Source organism: Neoarius graeffei, chromosome 11 (genome assembly GCF_027579695.1).
Source record: "Neoarius graeffei isolate fNeoGra1 chromosome 11, fNeoGra1.pri, whole genome shotgun sequence".
Classification (NCBI taxonomy): Eukaryota; Metazoa; Chordata; class Actinopteri; order Siluriformes; family Ariidae; genus Neoarius; species Neoarius graeffei.
The window spans coordinates 9,863,294-9,887,583 of record NC_083579.1 but is presented as its reverse complement, the minus strand read 5'-3'; the positions used below and the strand labels follow the sequence as shown (position 1 = coordinate 9,887,583).

Here is a 24,290-nt window from a genome sequence, read left to right as displayed (position 1 = left end):
GTTTATGATACCAGCAGGGTATCTGATGACTGGTAGTGCGTACATGTTGATGGCTCGGACCTTGTTTTTACCATTCAGCTGACTTTTCAGGACCTGCCTTACTCTCTGGAGGTATTTGGCTGTGGTTGACTTCCTTGTGGCCTCTTCATGGTTTCCATTAGCCTGTGGAATGCCAAGGTACTTGTAGCTGTCTTGGATATCACCTATGTTGCCCTCTGGTAGGTCAATCCCTTCAGTCTGGATCATCTTGCCTCTCTTTGAGACCATCCGGCCACACTTGTCCAATCCGAATGACATCCCTATGTCATCGCTGTAGATCCGGGTGGTGTGGATCAGCGAGTCTATTTCTCGCTCGTTCCTGGCATACAGCTTGATGTCATCCATGTAGAGCAGGTGGCTGATTGTTGCCCCACTACGGAATCGGTACCCGTAGCCGCTCTTCGTGATGATCTGACTGAGGGGGTTCAGGCCTATGCAGAACAGCAGTGGTGATAGCGCATCTCCTTGGTATATGCCGCACTTGATGTTGACTTGGGCAATGGGTTTTGAGTTGGCCTCTAGGGTTGTCTTCCACATTTCCATTGAGTTCTGTATGAAGGTCCTTAGGTTCCTGTTGATCTTATACAGTTCCAGACATTCCAGTATCCATGTGTGTGGCATTGAGTCATAGGCTTTCTTGTAGTCAATCCAGGCAGTGCACAGGTTGGTCTGTCTCTTCTTACAGTCTCGGGCGACTGTTCTATCGGCCAGTAGCTGGTGCTTGGCTCCTCTGGTGTTACTGCCAATTCCTTTCTGTGCCTCGCTCATGTATTGAGCCACATGCTTACTCATTTTTGCCGCAATGATGCCTGACAGGGCCTTCCATGTTGTGCAGAGACAGGTAATTGGCCGGTAGTTGGATGGGATGGGTCCCTTCTGGGGGTCCTTCATGATTAGGACTGTCCTGCCTTGGGTTAGCCATTCTGGGTGGGTTCCATCCCTCAGCAGCTGGTTCATCTGTGCTGCTAGGCGTTCATGGAGTGCAGTTAGCTTCTTCAGCCAGTACGTATGGATCATATCGGGGCCTGGTGCTGTCCAGCTCTTCATCTTTGACACTCTTTCTTGGACGTCTGCCATTGAGATGGTTACTGGTTCTTGTTCTGGGAGGTTGCTGTGGTCAGCTCTTAGGTCCACTAACCATTGGGCATCGGTGTTGTGTGATGCCTTTCTTTCCCATATGTCTTTCCAGTATTTTTCCACCTCAGCTCTTGGTGGGTCTGACCGGTTGTTGTTCCCCTGCCACTGAGAGTACACCTTGGCTGGTTCAGTGGAGAACAGCTTGTTTATTCTCCTGGCCTCTCCTTCCTTGGTGTATCTCCTCAACCGGGTGGCCAGAGCTGTTAGTCGCTGTTTGGCAGTTTCGAGTGCCTCTGGTATGGAGAGTGAGTTGTACTTCCTGGGCGCCCCTTTATTCACCATGTTCCCTTTCTGTAGTTCAGCTAGCTGGCTAACTTCTCTCCTTGCTGCCTTTATCTTGGCCTCTAATCGTCTCTTCCATGGTGGATACTGTTTGTTATGTCCCGAGCCCACCTTGTGTCCAAGCATCTCCATGATTACTGTTGCTGTACTGTGTATCAGCTTGTTGGTCTCAGTGATGGTTCTTGTGGAGATTGTCTTCAGAGCAGCATTCACATCTACTAGTAGATCTTCTGAAGGTACTTGGCAACTCAGCTTCGGTATATATATATATATATATATATACACACACACAATATACCATATATACACTTCATAAATATCTATATAAATATATTACAAAAAAAAAATTATATAATAAAATTATAAAAAATATAAAAAAAACACACATTATATATATATATATATATATATATATATATATATATATATATATATATACACACATTATATATGTATGTGTGTATATATATATATATATATATATATATATATATATATATATATATATATACACACACACACACACACACACATATATACACACATTATATATGTATGTATGTGTGTGTATATATATATATATATATATATATATATATATATATATATATATATATATATACACATACACACACACACATATACACACACATTATATATGTATGTGTGTGATGTATGTGTGTGTGTGTATATATATATATATATTATATATATACACACACACACACACACACACACACACACATACACACAATATACCATATATACACTTCATAAATATCTATATAAATATATTACAAAAAAAATTTATATAATAAAATTTTATATATATATATGTTGCCAGATACTGCTGAAGTTTTCCAGCCCAAAATATGTTCAAAATGCACTTGAAACCGCCCAACTGGGCGGGAACCCTCCCAATCTGGCAACACTGCCAGTATTCCGGAGGGGGTCTACTAGTAGCTATGCCGGATCCAAAGACAGTCCTCCTGTCAGAACATGTGTTGTGAAACGACATAAGATAAAGGTACGTAGAGCTATAGATTCTACATGATAATCATAAATGTAATCATAAAGTCGGCGTGATATCAGTCATGTATTTGCTTGTGAAAGCTTGCGGCTTTCATGTAACTGCCGCCTAGCAACGAGAGACAAAGGGTAAAGAGGGTAGGCTATCCTAGATTCTATTCGGAAGAGATCAACACAATTCTAGACTCCCAGAAGAAGAAGAGCTAGCACTAGAGAGTTCACCGGCGTTTTCATGCGCCATTTCCATTGAGTAGAACCAGAGTAGAACAGCCAGTGAACCACAGCGTGTTCTTCTGCTGACGTCACAGCATGGCCGCGAGCCACAGACCCAGTTTTCTTGCGCTGTGCAATTAAAAGTTGGATATTCGCGTAACAACAGCTTCTTTTCACGTAATTATAACAGAAATCTAACATGTTTGCCATGTTGTATAGTTTATTTAAGAAATTGCATAGGGTCATGTCTGTGTCATCAGCCCTTTAAACTAGAACAAAACTATAACTTCAATTCAACGTGTCTGACTGATCAACAGCACTCTGTCCTCCGCGTTCGCTTTTCCGAACTTGCTCCCAAATTTGGGACTCAGCAAGACGCAAAAAAGTGCTTGACATCACTTGCTTTTCTGACGAGCTTTGGAAGCTCTGCTGTGACCCAAAAATTGCTGGCAGCAGAGTTCTTGAACCCGACCGTGTCCCACCCACCTTGTAGCCACTTACTGTTGACCAAAAAAAAAAAAAGGAAATTGCAAAAACCACCTCGAAGAATCCCAAATCACTCCAAATACCTGCGTTTGTACAGTATAATTGATAATCGGAGCAGCCACTAACCAGAGAGACGATAAGCGTGAAGAGCCAGGCGTAGATGAAGAAATATTCTCCGCCGATCTTTATGATGTAGAGGAGCAGAGAGGTGACAGGCAGCAGAATGCACTGAGTCACCACAAACTTCTTCAGAGCGTCTTTCAGGAAGAAGCCCAACGTCTGAGAAGAAACAAATACCAAGATACAGAGACAAACGGATGGGGGATCAAAGATTTTGACCAGTAAATTTCATCTGAAACTGTGTGCGCAGGCCTGGAATATACAGTACCAGTCAAAAAAAAAAAAAAAAGTTTGTACACCCTTACTCTACTCATTCATAGGTTCTTCTGCATTTTGTATTTTCTACACTGTAGAACAGTGTTTCTCAAACTTTTTCAGACCAAGGACCATTTTATCCATTTAAAAATAAATAAATACATAAATAAAAATATTCACGGACCACCTAACTCCTTAAAATGTCCCTGTCGTGAATTTTAATTACTAGCTATTTCAAAAGATCACGTATGATACCAGTGGCTCCGTCATATAAACGTTCGTCATAAACTCGTCAAGTACACGCGAGTTTTAAGTCACTGCTCCACCAGTCAGGCATGGGCAGCGACATGTTGCCTCCTTCATGGGATGTTCTGGCACTGGTAATGACGCACAGTCATTGGTTTGTCCGATTGTCTGGGCTGTAGTGTACTGGTCACTGACCCCGTGTTGCCAACACCAGTCCAAGATAACACATTATCAGCCGATCTGCTCATAAGAAGTAGAAAAAAATACAACCCCGATTCCAAAAAAGTTGGGACAAAGTACAAATTGTAAATAAAAACGGAATGCAATGATGTGGAAGTTTCAAAATTCCATATTTTATTCAGAATAGAACATAGATGACATATCAAATGTTTAAACTGAGAAAATGTATCATTTAAAGAGAAAAATTAGGTGATTTTAAATTTCATGGCAACAACACATCTCAAAAAAGTTGGGACAAGGCCATGTTTACCACTGTGAGACATCCCCTTTTCTCTTTACAACAGCCTGTAAACGTCTGGGGACTGAGGAGACAAGTTGCTCAAGTTTAGGGATAGGAATGTTAACCCATTCTTGTCTAATGTAGGATTCTAGTTGCTCAACTGTCTTAGGTCTTTTTTGTCGTATCTTCCGTTTTATGATGCACCAAATGTTTTCTATGGGTGAAAGATCTGGACTGCAGGCTGGCCAGTTCAGTACCCGGACCCTTCTTCTACGCAGCCATGATGCTGTAATTGATGCAGTATGTGGTTTGGCATTGTCATGTTGGAAAATGCAAGGTCTTCCCTGAAAGAGACGTCGTCTGGATGGGAGCATATGTTGCTCTAGAACCTGGATATACCTTTCAGCATTGATGGTGTCTTTCCAGATGTGTAAGCTGCCCATGCCACACGCACTAATGCAACCCCATACCATCAGAGATGCAGGCTTCTGAACTGAGTGCCGATAACAACTTGGGTCGTCCTTCTCCTCTTTAGTCCGAATGACACGGCGTCCCTGATTTCCATAAAGAACTTCAAATTTTGATTCGTCTGACCACAGAACAGTTTTCCACTTTGCCACAGTCCATTTTAAATGAGCCTTGGCCCAGAGAAGACGTCTGCGCTTCTGGATCGTGTTTAGATACGGCTTCTTCTTTGAACTATAGAGTTTTAGCTGGCAACGGTGGATGGCACGGTGAATTGTGTTCACAGATAATGTTCTCTGGAAATATTCCTGAGCCCATTTTGTGATTTCCAATACAGAAGCATGCCTGTATGTGATGCAGTGCCGTCTAAGGGCCCGAAGATCACGGGCACCCAGTATGGTTTTCCGGCCTTGACCCTTACGCACAGAGATTCTTCCAGATTCTCTGAATCTTTTGATGATATTATGCACTGTAGATGATGATATGTTCAAACTCTTTGCAATTTTACACTGTCGAACTCCTTTCTGATATTGCTCCACTATTTGTCGGCGCAGAATTAGGGGGATTGGTGATCCTCTTCCCATCTTTACTTCTGAGAGCCGCTGCCACTCCAAGATGCTCTTTTTATACCCAGTCATGTTAATGACCTATTGCCAATTGACCTAATGAGTTACAATTTGGTCCTCCAGCTGTTCCTTTTTTGTACCTTTAACTTTTCCAGCCTCTTATTGCCCCTGTCCCAACTTTTTTGAGATGTGTTGCTGTCATGAAATTTCAAATGAGCCAATATTTGGCATGAAATTTCAAAATGTCTCACTTTCAACATTTGATATGTTGTCTATGTTCTATTGTGAATACAATATCAGTTTTTGAGATTTGTAAATTATTGCATTCCGTTTTTATTTACAATTTGTACTTTGTCCCAACTTTTTTGGAATCGGGGTTGTATTTACACTTATTCGAGCTGATCTTTGGCTGGATCGAGTCAAAGTTTTTATTAAAAAAATAAATAAAGGGCATCGTTCATCATCAGTGTTGCAGTTCTCAAGATTGAACCAAATCGCTGTCCTGAATCATAAAATGAATCATCCGAAGCACATAAAATCTACGCGCCATCTCGCAACAAGTTTTACCTCCAAATAGCCCAAATATATCCCTATATTCCCAAATGGAATGTCAGACAGATTTTATCCTCTTTCCACCGTGAAAGAGAAACCAACTGAAACTGAAAGAGTGAAAGCGATTATCATGCCGTTACCATCCCTGTGTCTGAACTCGCTCACTACTCCCTACAAGTGCACTATATAGGGTGTAATAATCCTCACTATCATTTCGGACAGCACTACAAAATAGCGTCCTCATTATATTGTGAGTAGGGAGTGATTTCGAACACACGGCATGTGAATAGTTTTTCATGAATGTGGAAGTGCGCGCTCCGGTGTGACTAAGTTTTATGTTTCATTTAATTTATGCAATTTAAAAACTATAATATTATTTGGCAGTGGGCACATAGGAAAGTGTAAAGTTTATCAATAATAAAGTTTATCATGCTTGTATGATTAAAAAAAAAATCAAAAGATATTTCTCTCAATACATGACCTACTCATTCTAAACCTGCCGAGCTTCGCCGGCGAAGCTCTCAACCCCAAAGTACAACCAAATCTACTTGCACATAGTGCCATGAAATAACAGATGTATGTCATAAAGATCTTTATTTTTGCGCGTTGTGGTTTCCATCAAATTCTGCGCTCTGACTGGCTGGCGAGCGGGTCCATATCCTAGGGTACGGACCCCGGTTATGGACCTCCGGCGACTCGCTCGTTCACAACAACAAACACAGTAGCATTTTTTTGTCAACATTTATCTTTTTTTAATAAGATTTATTTATATGATTATCAAAAATCTTATAAATTTTTGCCAGCATTTCTCAGGAGAATAGCATTAATTTTACAGCATGGATCGCGATAACGACAGTGTTCACAGCGAAAGCGAGTTTTACTACCCTGAGGAAGAAGAAATAAAAGAAAACATTTCAGGAGAAAGCTAAAAACCTCTAACTGTTGCTAACACCGAGCAAAAACATGGCTGAATGACTCAATTTTGTATAAATAGGGGACTACATAGGCGGCAAAATGTAGTTTTTTCCTGCCATGGAAGTGCACTTGTATACCGAGGAGGAAGCCATTTGCATTACAGCCGTGAATGAGGATTCAAAATGGCGGCTCGGCTCGGTTTTCCTTTTCGGGCGCTCTCGTTTTCTGTTAGAATTTGGTCATGAAAAAAATAAATACATAATTTACCAGCTTAAGGTCGGTTTGTATGGTGAAATACCGTGACTTCGGCCTCGGTCAGTACTTTCAAGACCTTGGTCACGGTATTTCACGATACGGACCTCCCGGCTGGTAAATAACATATGTACTTATTGGCTCGGACAGGAAAATATTTGCCTCGAGGTCATGCCGTACTGACCGAGTGCAGCGATGTCTGTACAAATGACTAAGAGCCAAATATTTTCCCCATCCAGCCCGACCTGAGTCAGTCAATAATGGCCCTTTTCCACTACCCTTTTTCAGCTCACTTCAGCTCGCTTCAGCTCACTTCAGCCTGACACGGCTCGCGTTTCGACTACCAAAAACCAGCACGACTCAGCTCGTTTCAGCCCTGCTTAGCCCCTAAAACTCGCACCGTTTTGGAGTGGGGCTGAAGCGAGCCAAACCGTGCCGAGTGAGGCTGGGGGCGTGAGCAGACACTCCCCTGTGCACTGATTGGTGAGGAGGCGTGTCCTCACATGCCCACACACGCCCCGCGAGCGCGCTGGGATCTGTAAACACCGCAAACCCGGAAGAAGAATAATTACGAATTGCGAGAATTTCTGAAGCCTTATGCGCCTCGCCTCATCTATACGCTCTTGCCAGTATCTGTTGGCGTTGTCGGTGACAACAAGCCACAGCACCAAGACCAGCAACACTAACGACACCATGTCCTCCATGTTTATTGTTTACTATTCGGGTCGTGAGACTACCGCTTAAAAGATCACTGAATCAGTGACATACAGAGCATCGTGGACGAGTTCGCGGAGCGCAAGGCTCGTCGTATGCCCTTCAAATAATGCGTGCAGTAGGCTATTGATGTTTTATTATGAGCCATGTACAGTATGTCGCCTAATGTTTTTTTGTTTCTGAGTTACATGTTCGTTTGAAGGACTTAATGTACAAAATAACATAGTTGCACCCCGTAGTGTTGAAATTGGTAAACACAGTGCATTCAGTGAGGTTTGCACCGCCCTCCTTTTATTTCTGACTCTTCCTGTCACCGTTGCAACCTCTGAGCGCTCATTCGTATGCCCTTCAAATAATGTGCGCAGTATAGGCTATTGATGTTTTATTATGAGCCATGTACAGTATCCTAATGTTTTTTGTTTCTGAGTTACATGTTCGTTTGAAGGACTTGATGTACTAAATAACATAGTTGCACCCGGTAGTGTTGAAATTGGTAAACACCGTAGTTGCGGACATTTTGTAGCCTAAAATGATGTTATGATAAGCTTTAATAAAGGGCCCGGTCATTTGCCCCGCTCCCGGCCCGGCTCTGACTTGTTCCGCCACTGTCACTGATGTCACTGTTTGCGCTGCTTAACGACATCACGTGACGTCCACCCACTTTCGCTAACTCCACCCAATGTGTCCACCCACTTCCAGCCAGCACGATTCAGCGCGGTTGTAGTCGAAATGCAACTCCAACAGCCCCGCTCAGCTCGACTCAGCTCGACTCAGCACGGCACGGCTCAGCCGCGTTTGTAGTGGAAAAGCGGCATAAGCATATGACTTTTTTTTTTTTTAACCAACATACACAATGGAGAACAATGGTGTGTGAAAAACGAACCAATTAAATTTTTATTTGATTGACAGCAAACCATTTATACGCTGAATCACCTTTGCACGAGTTTGAAATAACAGGCTGAATTCTAGAAAATACAACCGACTTTACTGTTCTCTCGAAATTAAGACGATTTTAAGAGAACATCGTTCATAAAAGTCAGTTCAAACTCGGGTCGGCTCATGGAGACGCCATCAATACAAACCTATTCGGTCTACACAAAAGAACTTTGATTTGAAAATAAAAGAGTCGAGTCGGCGGTCGAGTCAGTTCAATATTCTTCATCTGATGATGACAAAAACGCGATAAAATGTGAATTTCTTTGCTCGAAAGTACCATTTTTTTTCCATTTTCTTCAACAATTTCAGCTTGTTCAATGCGGTCTGTGTCTGATAAATCTGGATAATAACATCAGTGTTGTAGCTGAGTCACTAAACCTCGAGTCCGAGTCCAGTCTCGAGTCCCCAGTGTTCAAGTCCGAGTCATTAAAGAAAACTGAGTCCACTATTGATCCGAGAACAAGACTCCAACCGCACCGTTAACATGAGTTTGTTCCTGAACATGACGTATGAACAGGTGAATTGTCAGGGAGTGTGAAGTATTCTGTCAGCGATGGTTGGGAGACGGATGGAAGTGCAGAAGGTGCGTTTATTAATACAAGTGAAGACAGGTAAACAATCCAGAACGGCAGGCAAAATCGTAAAACGGGCAATAGGTCGAGCGAGGCACAAACAAGCTACCGTAGACTCGGCAGAATCAAAGACGAGAAAAAGGAAATAAGGCTCAATAATGTGTCAGCAACGCAACTCAATACTTCGCAAAGTAAGTGTGTTTTCACAGTTTTTATATAAGCGTGCTGATTGCGCCTTGATCTTGTGCAAGTGCGAGTCGTTTACGACGCACGTGCTGTCCGGAGTGCGCCCGATAGTCTACCTGATGCACGTACCAAGGCGCGCGCGCGCCAAGGGACGCAGGTGTGAAACTCTTGCATGAAATTAGGACAAAACTTAATGTAGATATAAATATCTTGTGCCAAATTATTATGGCATGTTACAAAAAATAAAGAAAAAAATCAGAGTCCTCGTCTCCAATTTACAAGTCCGAATGCAGTTAAGGCACGAATCCGAGTCATCAGTGCTCAAAACCGAGTCGAGTCGGACTCGAGTACTACAAGCCTGAATAGAATTCACTTTCACTGTGCTCACTTGAGTCACTCATTTTTCAAAGTGACAATTCAGAGCAAAATGAAAACGGTGGAAGCGAGGGAAACGGGTCCAGGGCCGTATATGGCTTTAAAAATCCATATCTGGCCAGTCACATGACTTTCCCCAGTGGCAGCGTGGGAAATAAAGCTGGACTGACGGACATTTACTGGTAATTTTTGCATTTGTACGTCTGTATTTCAAAGGCATCAAACCGGACGGCCCAGGAAAAATTGTAAAGATAATGGGTCTAATCTACTTCTAATTTTCTTCCAAATGTTACACTGGGCGAAGACATTATGTCATAACATGGCCTGTGAAATGGATTGAGGGCCTGACTTTAAAAATTCATAACTCACCCAATCAAGGTCCTAGCCCTGCAAAAAATCTACAGGCGCCTCCCTCTCCCCAAGTGGAACACTAAATACAGTGGTGCTTGAAAATTTGTGAACCCTTTAGAATTTTCTATATTCCTGAATAAATATGACCTAAAACATCATCAGATTTTCACACAAGTCCTAAAAGTAGAGAAAGAGAACCCAGTTAAACAAATGAGACAAAAATATTATACTTGGTCATTTATTTATTGAGGAAAATGATCCAATATTACATATCTGTGAGTGGCAAAAGTAAATGAACCTTTGCTTTCAGTATCTGGTGTGACCCCCTTGTGCAGCAATAACTGCAATTAAACGTTTGCGGTAACTGCTGATCAGTCCTGCACACCGGCTTGGAGGAATTTTAGCCCGTTCCTCCATACAGAACAGCTTCAACTCTGGGATGTTGGTGGGTTTCCTCACATGAACTGCTCGCTTCAGGTCCTTCCACAACATTTTGATTGGATTAAGGTCAGGACTTTGACTTGGCCATTCCAAAACATTCACGTTATTCTTCTTTAACCATTCTTTGGTAGAACGACTTGTGTGGTTCGGGTCGTTGTCTTGCTGCATGACCCACCTTCTCTTGAGATTCAGTTCATGGACAGATGTCCTGACATTTTCCTTTAGAATTCGCTGGTATAATTCAGAATTCATTGTTCCATCAATGATGGCAAGCCGTCCTGACCCAGATGCAGCAAAACAGGCCCAAACCATGATACTACCACCACCATGTTTCACAGATGGGATAAGGTTCTTATGCTGGAATGCAGTGTTTTCCTTTCTCCAAACATAATGCTTCTCATTTAAACCAAAAAGTTCTATCTTGGTCTCATCCATCCACAAAACATTTTTCCAATAGCCTTCTGGCTTGTCCACGTGATCTTTAGCAAACTGCAGATGAGCAGCAATGTTCTTTTTGGAGAGCAGCGGCTTTCTCCTTGCAACCCTGCCATGCACACCATTGTTGTTTAGTGTTCTCCTGATGGTGGACTCATGAACATTAACATTAGCCAATGTGAGAGAGGCCTTCAGTTGCTTAGAAGTTACCCTGGGGTCCTTTGTGACCTTGCCGACTATTACACGCCTTGCTCATGGAGTGATCTTTGTTGGTCGAGCACTCCTGGGGAGGGTAACAATGGTCTTGAATTTCCTCCATTTGTACACAATCTGTCTGACTGTGGATTGGTGGAGTCCAAACTCTTTAGAGATGGTTTTGTAACCTTTTCCAGCCTGATGAGCATCAACAACGCTTTTTCTGAGGTCCTCAGAAATCTCCTTTGTTCGTGCCATGATACACTTCCACAAACATGTGTTGTGAAGATCAGACTTTGATAGATCGCTGTTCTTTAAATAAAACAGGGTGCCCACTCACACCTGATTGTCATCCCATTGATTGAAAACACCTGACTAATTTCACCTTCAAATTAACTGCTAATCCTAGAGGTTCACATACTTTTGCCACTCACAGATATGTAATATTGGATCATTTTCCTCAATAAATAAATGACCAAGTATAATATTTTTGTCTCATTTGTTTCACTGGGTTCTCTTTATCTACTTTTAGGACTTGTGTGAAAATCTGATGATGTTTTAGGTCATATTTATGCAGAAATATAGAACATTCTAAAGGGTTCACAAACTTTCAAGCGCCACTGTATTTGCTGTTTTTATTGCATGATGTAGTTTCTTGCCTTCTTAATGTGTTTGAGATCAGTCAATAGTAAATAAAAATACAGTCAATAGATAGCCCTATTCCACACCACAACTGTACTAATCCATACATATCAAGAACCACTCGACTAAGCAAAGATAAACGACATCGATCATTACTTTAAGACGTAAAGAAGCGTCTTTTAGGTGATCAATAAAAATAAACACTGAAGTCGATAGAAGGTGTCCAAACTTTTGAGTGGTACTGTATTTAGGATGAAACTTCAAGTCAAGAAACTAAAAATAAAAAGGTTTTTAGCTGTAATGGAAGAATGAAACAGAACAAACATTAAATCGAACAAGATGCATGACGCGTTGCTCTTTAATAAAGAAAAAAATGTAATCGTAATCAAATTTGTGTCATATACAAGGAATAAAAACACTCCAGGATTAGAGGAAAATAATCATGTTCAGGCTGGTACAGTAGCAGTAACTCCACCTTGATTATTTTCCTACAACAGGACTCCTTGTCGTGTTTTGTTCCATACTAAAAACTTTTTTTTTTTAATGAATCATTCATCGATTGCAAGTAAAGCATTCACGTCCATCTGGGACTACAAGCCTCGTGATGGAATAAACTTTGACACATGAAATGCTGTGGACGTTTTTCTCACCTGCTGGTTGAACCCGTGCTTCTCCTCGATGACGAACGTGCTGTAGAGACTCCACGGCAGACCTGTGAAGGCGCTGAATAACGTCGCCAGCAGCAAGAAGACCAATGACTGCGAGATCTGCAACAGCAAGTGCACAGGTTTAAAAATAAGTGAATAAATAAAAACATACGTTTCACTACACCGGTGCTCAGGATTTGAGAGGGAAATTTATTTCTAGATTTCGCTGATGATTTGGTCGGTTTCGAAATACATTTGGACTGACAGTTTGAACCCCGGCTTCGTGTTTGAGACCGAGAACTGTACGGGGTGGCTACAGCGCCACACTAGCTCAAACGAACCAATGATGAGTTCGTTCTACTGAACATGATTCAAAGATCCGTGTCTGTAAAAAGATCCGAACTTCATCACTATACTGAGGTCAATTCCAGCTCCGCACACACTGCTAAATAAAAAGAAGACGTCCGACTCTTTCAGACTGAAGGGGAAAAAAAAAAAAAAACATTTCATTTCATGCTCTGAAAATGAATTTTTGCTATCAACAGGATGCAAAAAAAAAAAAAGCAGCCAGCTGAAAGTGAACCGTAATGAGCTCAGACCAGTGTTGTATACAACCCCAATTCCAAAAAAGTTGGGACAAAGTACAAATTGTAAATAAAAACGGAATGCAATGATGTGGAAGTTTCAAAATTCCATATTTTATTCCGAATAGAACATAGATGACATATCAAATGTTTAAACTGAGAAAATGTATCATTTAAAGAGAAAAATTAGGTGATTTTAAATTTCATGACAACAACACATCTCAAAAAAGTTGGGACAAGGCCATGTTTCCCACTGTGAGACATCCCCTTTTCTCTTTACAACAGTCTGTAAACGTCTGGGGACTGAGGAGACAAGTTGCTCAAGTTTAGGGATAGGAATGTTAACCCATTCTTGTCTAATGTAGGATTCTAGTTGCTCAACTGTCTTAGGTCTTTTTTGTCGTATCTTCCATTTTATGATGCGCCAAATGTTTTCTATGGGTGAAAGATCTGGACTGCAGGCTGGCCAGTTCAGTACCCGGACCCTTCTTCTACGCAGCCATGATGCTGTAATTGATGCAGTATGTGGTTTGGCATTGTCATGTTGGAAAATGCAAGGTCTTCCCTGAAAGAGACGTCGTCTGGATGGGAGCATATGTTGCTCTAGAACCTGGATATACCTTTCAGCATTGATGGGGTCTTTCCAGATGTGTAAGCTGCCCATGCCACACGCACTAATGCAACCCCATACCATCAGAGATGCAGGCTTCTGAACTGAGCGCTGATAACAACTTGGGTCGTCCTTCTCCTCTTTAGTCCGAATGACACGGCGTCCCTGATTTCCATAAAGAACTTCAAATTTTGATTCGTCTGACCACAGAAGAGTTTTCCACTTTGCCACAGTCCATTTTAAATGAGCCTTGGCCCAGAGAAGACGTCTGCGCTTCTGGATCATGTTTAGATACGGCTTCTTCTTTGAACTATAGAGTTTTAGCTGGCAACGGCAGATGGCACGGTGAATTGTGTTCACAGATAATGTTCTCTGGAAATATTCCTGAGCCCATTTTGTGATTTCCAATACAGAAGCATGCCTGTATGTGATGCAGTGCCGTCTAAGGGCCCGAAGATCACGGGCACCCAGTATGGTTTTCCGGCCTTGACCCTTACGCACAGAGATTCTTCCAGATTCTCTGAATCTTTTGATGATATTATGCACTGTAGATGATGATATGTTCAAACTCTTTGCAATTTTACACTGTCGAACTCCTTTCTGATATTGCTCCACTATTTGTCGGCGCAGAATTAGGGGGATTGGTGATCCTCTTCCCATCTTTACTTCTGAGAGCCGCTGCCACTCCAAGATGCTCTTTTTATACCCAGTCATGTTAATGACCTATTGCCAATTGACCTAATGAGTTGCAATTTGGTCCTCCAGCTGTTCCTTTTTTGTACCTTTAACTTTTCCAGCCTCTTATTGCCCCTGTCCCAACTTTTTTGAGATGTGTTGCTGTCATGAAATTTCAAATGAGCCAATATTTGGCATGAAATTTCAAAATGTCTCACTTTCGACATTTGATATGTTGTCTATGTTCTATTGTGAATACAATACCAGTTTTTGAGATTTGTAAATTACTGCATTCCGTTTTTATTTACAATTTGTACTTTGTCCCAACTTTTTTGGAATTGGGGTTGTAGTAACGAAGTAAAAATACTTCACTACTGTACTTAAGTACATTTTGGGAGATTTTGTACTTTACTTGAGTTTTCAAATTTTTGAGAACTTTCACTTCACTATATTTTTTAACTTAATTGCATACTTTTACTCCGATACATTTTCAAAGGCCCCTCCTTGAACTGCCACCTTATTGTGGTGGAGGGGTTTGTGTGCTTGAATGATCCTAGGAGCTATGTTGTCGGGGGCATTATGCCCCTGTCAGGGTTTCCCAAGGCAGACAGGTCCTAGGTGACAGGCCAGACTAAGAGCAGTTCACCAAAACCCCTATGGAGAGAAATCCGAGGACCGTGACGTCGCCCGGGATGACGCAGCCGGGGCCCCACCCTGGAGCCAGGCCCGGGGTTGGGGCTCGTATGCGAGCGCTTGGTGGCCGGGCCTTTGCCCATGGGGCCCGGCCGGGCTCAGCCCGAAGAGGTGACGTGGGCCCGACCTCCTGTGGGTTCACCACCCACAGAGGTAGCAGTAGGGGACTGGTGCAATGTGGATTGGGTGGCAGTCGAAGGCAGGGGCCTCGACGACCTGATCCCCGGACACAGCGGCTGGCTGTTGGGACATGGAATGTCACTTCGCTGGGGGGGAAAGAGCCTGAGCTTGTGCGGGAGGTTGAGAGGTACCGGCTAGAGATAGTCGGGCTCACCTCCACGCACAGCTTGGGCTCTGGAACCCAGCTCCTCGAGAGGGGCTGGACTCTCCACTTCTCTGGAGTCGCCCGTGGTGAGCGGCGGCGGGCTGGTGTGGGCTTGCTTATAGCTCCCCAGCTCAGCCGCCATGTGTTGGAGTTTACCCCAGTGAACGAGAGGGTCGCCTCGCTGCGCCTTCGGATTGGGGAGAGGGCTCTTGCTGTTGTTTGTGCCTATGGCCCAAATAGCAGTATAGAGTATCCGGCCTTCTTGGAGTCCCTGGGAGAGGTACTGAGGAGTGCTCAGACTGGGGACTCCATTGTGTTACTGGGGGACTTCAATGCTCACGTGGGAGATGACAGTGACACCTGGAGGGGCGTGGTTGGGAGGAACGGCCTCCCCGATCTGAACCCGAGTGGTGTTTTGTTATTGGACTTCTGTGCTAGTCACGGTTTGTCCATAACGAACACCATGTTCGAGCATAGGGGTGTCCATAAGTGCACGTGGCACCAGGACACCTTAGGTCGGAGGTCAATGATAGACTTTGTAGTCGTTTCATCTGATCTCCGGCCCTATGTCTTGGACACTCGGGTGAAGAGAGGGGCTGAGCTGTCAACTGATCACCACCTGGTGGTGAGTTGGATCCGCTGGCGGAGGAGGAAGCTGGACAGACCTGGCAGGCCCAAACGTATGGTGAGGGTCTGCTGGGAACGTCTGGCCGAGCACTCTGTCGGGGAGGTCTTTAACTCCCACCTCCAGGAGAGCTTTTCCCAGCTTCCGAGGGAGGCGGGGGACATTGAGTCTGAGTGGACCATGTTCTCTACCTCCATTGTGGATGCAGCTGTTCGGAGCTGTGGCCGCAAGGTCTCCGGTGCCTGTCGTGGCGGCAATCCCCGAACCCGGTGGTGGACACCAGAAGTAAGGGATGCCATCAAGCTGAAGAAGGAGTCCTATCGGGCCATGTTAACCTCCAGGACTCCCGAGGCAGCTGACGGGTATCGGCAGGCCAGGCGTGCTGCAGCTCGGGCAGTTGCGGAAGCAAAAACTCGGAACTGGGAGGAGTTCGGGGAGGCCATGGAGAAGGACTATCGGTCGGCCTCGAAGAAATTCTGGCAAACCGTCCGGCGCCTCAGGAGGGGGAAGCAGTACTCTGCCAACACTGTTTACAGTGCGGGTGGGGAGCTGTTGACCTCGACTGGGGACATTGTCGGGCGGTGGAAGGAATACTTTGAGGATCTCCTCAATCCCACCGTCATGTCTTCCACTGAGGAGACTGAGGCTGATGACTCAGAGGTGGACTCGTCCATTACCCAAGCCGAAGTCACTGAGGTGGTTTGCAAGCTCCTCGGTGGCAAGGCACCGGGGGTGGATGAGATCCGCCCTGAGTATCTCAAGTCTCTGGATGTTGTGGGGCTGTCTTGGTTGACACGCCTCTGCAACATCGCGTGGCGGTCAGGGACAGTGCCTCTGGAGTGGCAGACTGGGGTGGTGGTCCCTCTTTTTAAGAAAGGGGACCGGAGAGTGTGCCCCAATTATAGGGGAATCACACTTCTCAGCCTCCCAGGGAAGGTTTACTCCAGGGTACTGGAGAGGAGAATTCGACCAATAGTCGAACCTCGGATCCAGGAGGAACAATGCAGTTTTCGTCCTGGTCGCGGAACACTGGACCAGCTCTATACCCTTCATAGGGTGCTCGAGGGTTCATGGGAGTTTGCCCAACCAGTCCACATGTGCTTTGTGGATCTGGAGAAGGCATTCGACCGTGTCCCCCGTAGTATTCTGTGGGGGGTGCTTCGGGAGTATGGGGTTCGGGGCTCTTTGCTAAGGGCTGTCCGGTCCCTGTACGAACGGAGCAGGAGTCTGGTTCGCATTGCCGGCAGTAAGTCAGACCTGTTCCCAGTGCATGTTGGACTCCGGCAGGGCTGCCCTTTGTCACCGGTTCTGTTCATAATTTTTATGGACAGAATTTCTAGGCGCAGCCAGGGGCCAGAAGGAATCCTGTTTGGGAACCACAGGATTTCATCTCTGCTTTTTGCGGATGATGTTGTCCTGTTGGCTTCTTCAAACCAGGACCTTCAGCATGCACTGGGGCGGTTTGCAGTCGAGTGTGAAGCGGCTGGGATGAGAATCAGCACCTCCAAGTCCGAGGCCATGGTTCTCGACCGGAAAAGGGTGGCTTGCCCTCTCCAGGTTGGTGGAGAAGTTCTGCCTCAAGTGGAGGAGTTTAAGTATCTCGGGATCTTGTTCACGAGTGAGGGAAGGATGGAGCGTGAGATCGACAGGCGGATCGGTGCAGCCTCCGCAGTGATGCGGTCGCTTTACCGGTCCGTTGTGGTGAAGAAGGAGCTGAGCCAAAAGGCGAAGCTCTCAATTTACCGGTCGATCTACGTTCCGACTCTCACCTATGGTCATGAGCTTTGGGTAATGACCGAAAGGACAAGATCGCGGATACAAGCGGCCGAAATGAGTTTCCTTCGCAGGGTGGCTGGGCGCTCCCTTAGAGATAGGGTGAGAAGCACAGTCACTCGGGAGGAGCTCGGAGTAGAGCCGCTGCTGCTCCACATCGAGAGGAATCAGCTGAGGTGGCTCGGGCATCTTTTTCGGATGCCTCCTGGACGCCTCCCTGGGGAGGTGTTCCAGGCATGTCCCCCCGGGAGGAGGCCCCGGGGAAGACCCAGGACACGCTGGAGGGACTATGTCTCTCGGCTGGCCTGGGAACGCCTCGGTGTTCTTCCCGAGGAGCTGGCCGAGGTGTCTGGGGAAAGGGAAGTTTGGGCTTCCCTGCTTAGACTGCTGCCTCCGCGACCCGGTCCCGGATAAAGCGGAAGAAGACGAGACGAGACATTTTCAAAGAGCCATTTAGTTGCTCGTTACAAAAAAAGAAAGGAAAAAAAAAAACGTGTTTTAACCCCACTGACTGCAACGAAGTCAGGACGTGCCTGGGCTTGTTCACCACTTGCGCATGACAACCAGTAGGCTACACCTGTTGGCTTCACGCAGTAAGCAGAAAGCTAGCTTCGCAATCAACAGCCCTGATGGAAGAGGAGACGGAGACAGCAGCTACTTCGGCTACAAATGAAGAGGAACCTGATGATGAGCACCCCGGCCGTATTTGAACACAATGTTCTCTTACGTTGATCTGAAGGATTCGTCCTATCGAATGAAGTGCCTCTTATGCCTTCCAAAAAACGTGGAAATTCTATCTTATAGAAACTCCCCGTCCAATCTAAAGAAACACATCGAGGTAAGTTCTAGGTTTATGAAATTGTTACAGTATATTCCCATTTCAGCAACCATAGTATGAATATTCTAGACACAATTGTGAAACCTTGAGCATTCCTGTACAAACGAACTTTGTTCTTCGGTTCCACGTGGTTTTGGCATTTGTTGGCTGTAGCAGGCTACCTAGCTGCAAGTCTTTTCGGCTCACGGAAAGGCATAGCTGTAAGTGTAAGGAGGACGAATAGGGAAAACTGGCATACAAGTTCAAAATGGAAAAAAAAAAAAAACATTAAACACAATTGAAACGAGCTTTGTGTGTGCTTCTGCTATCTAAGGGTGTATTCAGACCAGGATAGTTCGATAGTTCACTTGCTTTGGTCCGAACCAAATGGTTTTTTTTTTTCCATTTTGGTGCGGTTCGCTTTCACACTGTATATTTTAGTAAGCGGACCAAAATCTGTCAACAAAGCCACGCGCCCTGAGGTCGTTCAGCTATTGGTCAGAGACGACACGCGCACAAAGCGTTAAGTTCAAAAGTAGTCATGGAGGCTTTCCGTGCTGTTATTCTTTTTAATGTCATCAAAGCTATATGTTTTTTCCAGTTTTTACTGTTTTCACAATCGTGCGATTACTATGCTGTTGTACAAGTAATTTATCAACGACGACGACAAAGGGCAAGGCGGCTACGGAGGATAGCGCTGATGAGCGCACATCATGTTGTGACAGTTCTGGCTCTTCACGCAATAGATGAATTTCTTTTTTGCGTCGCTAGTACCGCCACTTTTTGAAAGAATGTCCCTGATTTTAATGTAGGTCTGACGGAGTTTCTTCACTTTTAGCCGACATTGCTCTGGGGAGCGCGTGAACCCCTTCTCCTTCATTTTCTCACTGAATACAGCAAACACGTCGGCATTTTTGTGTGTTCTCTCCAAAAGCTCAGATACGTGGACATCTGCCCATATATCCACAAGGGTACGCGTTTCTTCCTCGGCCCACGTTTGCCCCCTACTCATTTTTTGTACTCTGTAGTCTAGCCTACCACTGGTCTGAATGACTGAACGACTGTTGTAAGGTTCCCTTGACAACTGAAACAGTGTTTGCGCTTTGCGGTGGAGTGTCAAGACTCTGTTTCCCATAATGCTCGACAAACGACGAAAGCTCCCGAGGTACAAAAAAGCAAAACTGTCAGATTAGGTCCGGTCTGTTTTCACACCTCCAAAAGGTCCGCACCAGGGTTCCTTTGGTCCGGACCGAGTCCGACCTTGCAGCTCGGTCTCGGTCTGCTTGTTTGGTCCGGATCAGAGTTCGGTGGTTTGTATTCAGACCAACCCAAAAGGTCCGGACCAAGGGAAATTTGGTTCGTTTGGTCCGGACCAAACAACGTAGGTGTGAATACGCCATAAGTAACAAAGCAAGGGTTAGCAAAGCTTGCAATTCTGTCTTGGTGAACTTCTACACTGTCGAATTTCAGTGCTAGCTGGTGCGATGCCCATGGCGACATAACCTACAGTTTGGTTTTGAATATTTGACATTCAAATACATTTAAGCTGTGATGTAAAAGGCAGCTTCATTTTTCTCCCAATTTATTTTTTTCTTGTTTATAATGGTTGTGTGTGCACCTCTATTTTCAGCAGTGTAATTGCTTGTCATGAACCATTGGTGACAAATTACCTTCAGTTTACCAAAATATTAAAAATATTACAAATCCAGATTGCCTTTGCTTGTTTACTTTTACGTGTACTTTTAATTACATTACTTGAGTACATTTATTTTTGCATTACTTGTCATACTTAAGTGCAAGAAATGTCAGATACTTTAAGACTTTAACTCAAGTAACATTTCAGTCAGTGACTTTGACCTTTACCTTAGTCGTTTTTTGGAAGGGTACCAATACTTTTACTCGAGTGTGATTTCCCAGTACTTTATACAACACTGGCTCAGACGCACCTCGTACTCCGGGCCGAGCCTGAAGTGGCCGATCAGGTGTCCCGAGATCTTCCAGAGGAACGGGATGCCTCCAAACAGCAGGATGAGCTGGAGAAGGAGAAAAAACATTTAACACATCCAATCAAAATCTACTCCTCGTACTGAACACATACGTACTGTACACTACTGTATGTCCTGCTCTAACACGGTCCTCAGACTAGACCCCAGTTTCCCCTGATAAAGACATGTACACTACCGTTCAAAAGTTTGGGGTCACTTTGAAATGTCCTTATTTTTGAAAGAAAAGCACTGTTCTTTTCAATGAAGATCACTTTAAACCAGGGGTCACCAAACTTTTTTCTCTGGGGGCCACATTGTCGTTCCTGACTGTGATGGGGGCTGGGGTCGGGTCAGCTATATCACATAGAATTGTATGACCCAGACAAATATGACCACCAGCAGGCCTCATTGTGTAGTAGAGATTACTAGCCTGGCACAGCCATCCACACTATATCAACACTTGATTCCTGGCACATATTTGTTTATCTTTACTAGTGGTTTGCAAAAGTAGTAATCGAGTCTTCACACTTTGTTTTAATTTGAAATACCACAGATATTCCATTTATTTATTTTCTAATAAAAATAATATCAAAGCTGTCAAGGTAAGAAACATCTGCCTATTTGAGGTGATTGACACTGGCGAAGGTGAGTGGAAAATTATAAATTGTAGGTAGGCCTGTTGATATTATTAATAATATAAATAATAATTGTATGCAGCACTTAATAAAGGTCAAATAAATAGGCCTATAAAATAAATACATTTTAAAAAACAGTGAAATTATAATAATATGAGCAATAGATCACAGCAGTTGTGCTGTGTCCTGCACGTCATTGCTCTCATCCATGGCCAAAGCAAAAAACTCGAATTCTGACGCTTTCTCATTCAGCTGGTCATACACGTTGTCCCCCAAATCTTCGGTTCGCCTGGTCATAGTAGGTGTGGAGAGACTCACCGCGTTGAGCGCGTCCTTCTTGTCGGGACACGCCTCCTCGGCCACAGCAAGCATGCATACTTTAACAAAGTCCCCATCAGTAAACGGCTTTCCATGGGTAGCTAGTAGGTGAGCTACCTTATAGCGAGCTCAGACAGCAGCCTGGTTGATCTGGGTTTGGCGAAGGAATACATTCTGTTGTGCAGCCAGTCCGCATTTCATCCTCCGAATCCTGTCTTCTCTTGTTTGCCTTCACAAACTAGCATACTCTTTGTGGCGGGTTTCATAGTGACGACGCAGATTATATTCTTTGAAAACCGGCACACTTTCTTTACATACAAGATAAACTGCACGGTCCTTACACTGAACGAAAAAATAATCGGTGGCCCACTGTTCTTTAAAAACTCTGCACTCTCCATCAGCTTCTCGCTGACCGCTAGCCATTTTGCTGTCCTGAACACTGACAGTTCTCTGCGCGTGCGCTGCCTGTCACTGCTTGATCGCGAGCATATGACGAAAATTCGGAAAATATGAATAGTTCATTTTATAACTAAATATAAATTTTAACTGATAAAATCAACAAAATACAAGATGCAGACATGTTATTATTTGCCAAAAAGCAATTTAAAAAAATAGGCCATGACCACTTTTGGGGATTGCCTCATAGGGCCGGATCTGGCCCGCGGGCCGTAGTTTGGTGACCCCTGCTTTAAACTAATCAGAAATCCACTCTATACATTGCTAATGTGGTAAATGACTATTCTAGCTGCAAATGTCTGGTTTTTGGTGCAATATCTCCATAGGTGTATAGAGGCCCATTTCCAGCAACTCTCACTCCAGTGTTCTAATGGTACAATGTGTTTGCTCATTGCCTCAGAAGGCTAATGGATGATTAGAAAACCCTTGTACAATCATGTTAGCACAGCTGAAAACAGTTGAGCTCTTTAGAGAAGCTATAAAACTGACCTTCCTTTGAGCAGATTGAGTTTCTGGAGCATCACATTTGTGGGGTCGATTAAATGCTCAAAATGGCCAGAAAAATGTCTTGACTATATTTTCTATTCATTTTACAACTTATGGTGGTAAATAAAAGTGTGACTTTTCATGGAAAACACAAAATTGTCTGGGTGACCCCAAACTTTTGAACGGTAGTGTATGAGAAGCAAGATTAAAGAGTTCTGGAGCAGGAAACATACACCGCATTATTCTCAATGCCCTGCACAAGCTTAAATTAAAAAGAAAAAAAAAAAACTCCACAACATGGCGTTTTGTTTTTACATTACATCTATTATAACTAATTCATCCACTCATTGTCATGCATTGTTTCTATGGTAACAGCATACACAAGGACTTGTATAGTAGACACTCCACATAAACAGATTAAAAACCGTCCTGTTATTTAAGAAAAGAAAAAAAAATGTTGATATGATGAAGCTTTCCGTGAGAAGTTTATGAAGGGTTTATAGGAGTCTCCAGCATCAGCACTTTGTAAATTGTGTAATCCAAAGAGACACGAGACAGAGAGAGAGAAATACGAGACACACATGAGAGAGAAAGAAATACAAGAGAGAGACACACACACACACACACACACACACGAGTGAGAGAGAGAGAGAAAAAGAAATACGACATGTGAGAGAAATACGAGAGAGACAGACAGACACGAGAGTGAGAGAAATAGAGAGGAAAAACACATGAGAGAGAGAAATACAAGAGACGCAAGTGAGAGAGACACGAGAGAGAGAGAGAAATACGAGAGGCAAGTGAGAGAAACACACACGAGAGACAGATGGCCCGTTTACACGAGGACGCTATCGGGTATAAACGACTAAATATTTTATCGGAAGTGCCTTTCGTCTACACGGGGACGGCGTTTCCGAGGCTGAAAAACGGAAAAAATTGAAAACGCCTTCCAGAGTGGATAAGTTAAAAACAGCCCCCATTGCATATCCGTCTAAACTACCCAATACGCGAAACTCTGTTCAGATCTGCTCACGTCGGGTACGCGTTTACGTCATACATATGTCATATACTGTACATGCCAGCCCGGGAAGTAAGAAAGTAAGTAAAAAAGTAAGAGCATGTCTGATTACATCGATCCAACGGACCTTCAAGCTGCTCTGGCAGCTTTAATAAACGTCCAGGAGTCCTTCGAACATCTATACCGAATCTGCACATATACCGTTAATGAACAGAGGTGGGTATAGCATGCTCTTACTTTTTTACTTACTTTCTTACTTACCGTAGCCAGAGTAGTCAAAGTTTTCACGGCGCAGATGTGCAGATCAGACAAGACGGAAGACGGTGCGCATGCGTGCAGACCAGTGGCGGCTGGTAGTCTTTCAAACAGGGGAGGCTGGTCGGTTACGATATTTCCAGATTTTAAAAGAAAAAACACATTAATTTTGCCCATACTCTTGCCTCTGATCTGGCTGATTGTTGGCAGCGTCACAAACTGTGAAATAACAGGTTCTTTTGGCCCATTAGCCTACTGTCCAATATACATGATGGTGGTGTTGGGGGGGGGGTAGATTTTAACATTTTATATTTTAAAATTGTGGCATGTTGTTTAAAAATTGACCTCAGCTGTGTTTTTGTTTAAAAATGTTTTCCAAATTGTAGCTGTGTTTAATTCATATCCAGAAAAAAATATATATTCCAATATAATATACTCAGCATAAACATTTTAAATAGATTCTATATTTTTGGTCCATCCATGACATATTACTAAAGTAGCCTATTTACTGTTGTTGATGTGGG

At 43.9% G+C, this 24,290-nt stretch overlaps 1 protein-coding gene across 1 annotated transcript in view; it reads right to left on the bottom strand.

Moving 5' to 3' along the window:
- The window catches only part of zmpste24 (zinc metallopeptidase, STE24 homolog), a 51,831-nt gene that overhangs the window by 15,260 nt on the left and 12,281 nt on the right, over positions 1-24,290 (bottom strand). Inside the window, exons 3-5 of the mRNA XM_060933385.1 lie at positions 20,560-20,646; positions 12,515-12,631; positions 3,313-3,465 (exon numbers count right to left, since the gene is read on the bottom strand). Of these exons, the coding sequence (XP_060789368.1) occupies positions 3,313-3,465; positions 12,515-12,631; positions 20,560-20,646 (357 nt within the window). The remainder of the gene's footprint in view (positions 1-3,312; positions 3,466-12,514; positions 12,632-20,559; positions 20,647-24,290) is intronic.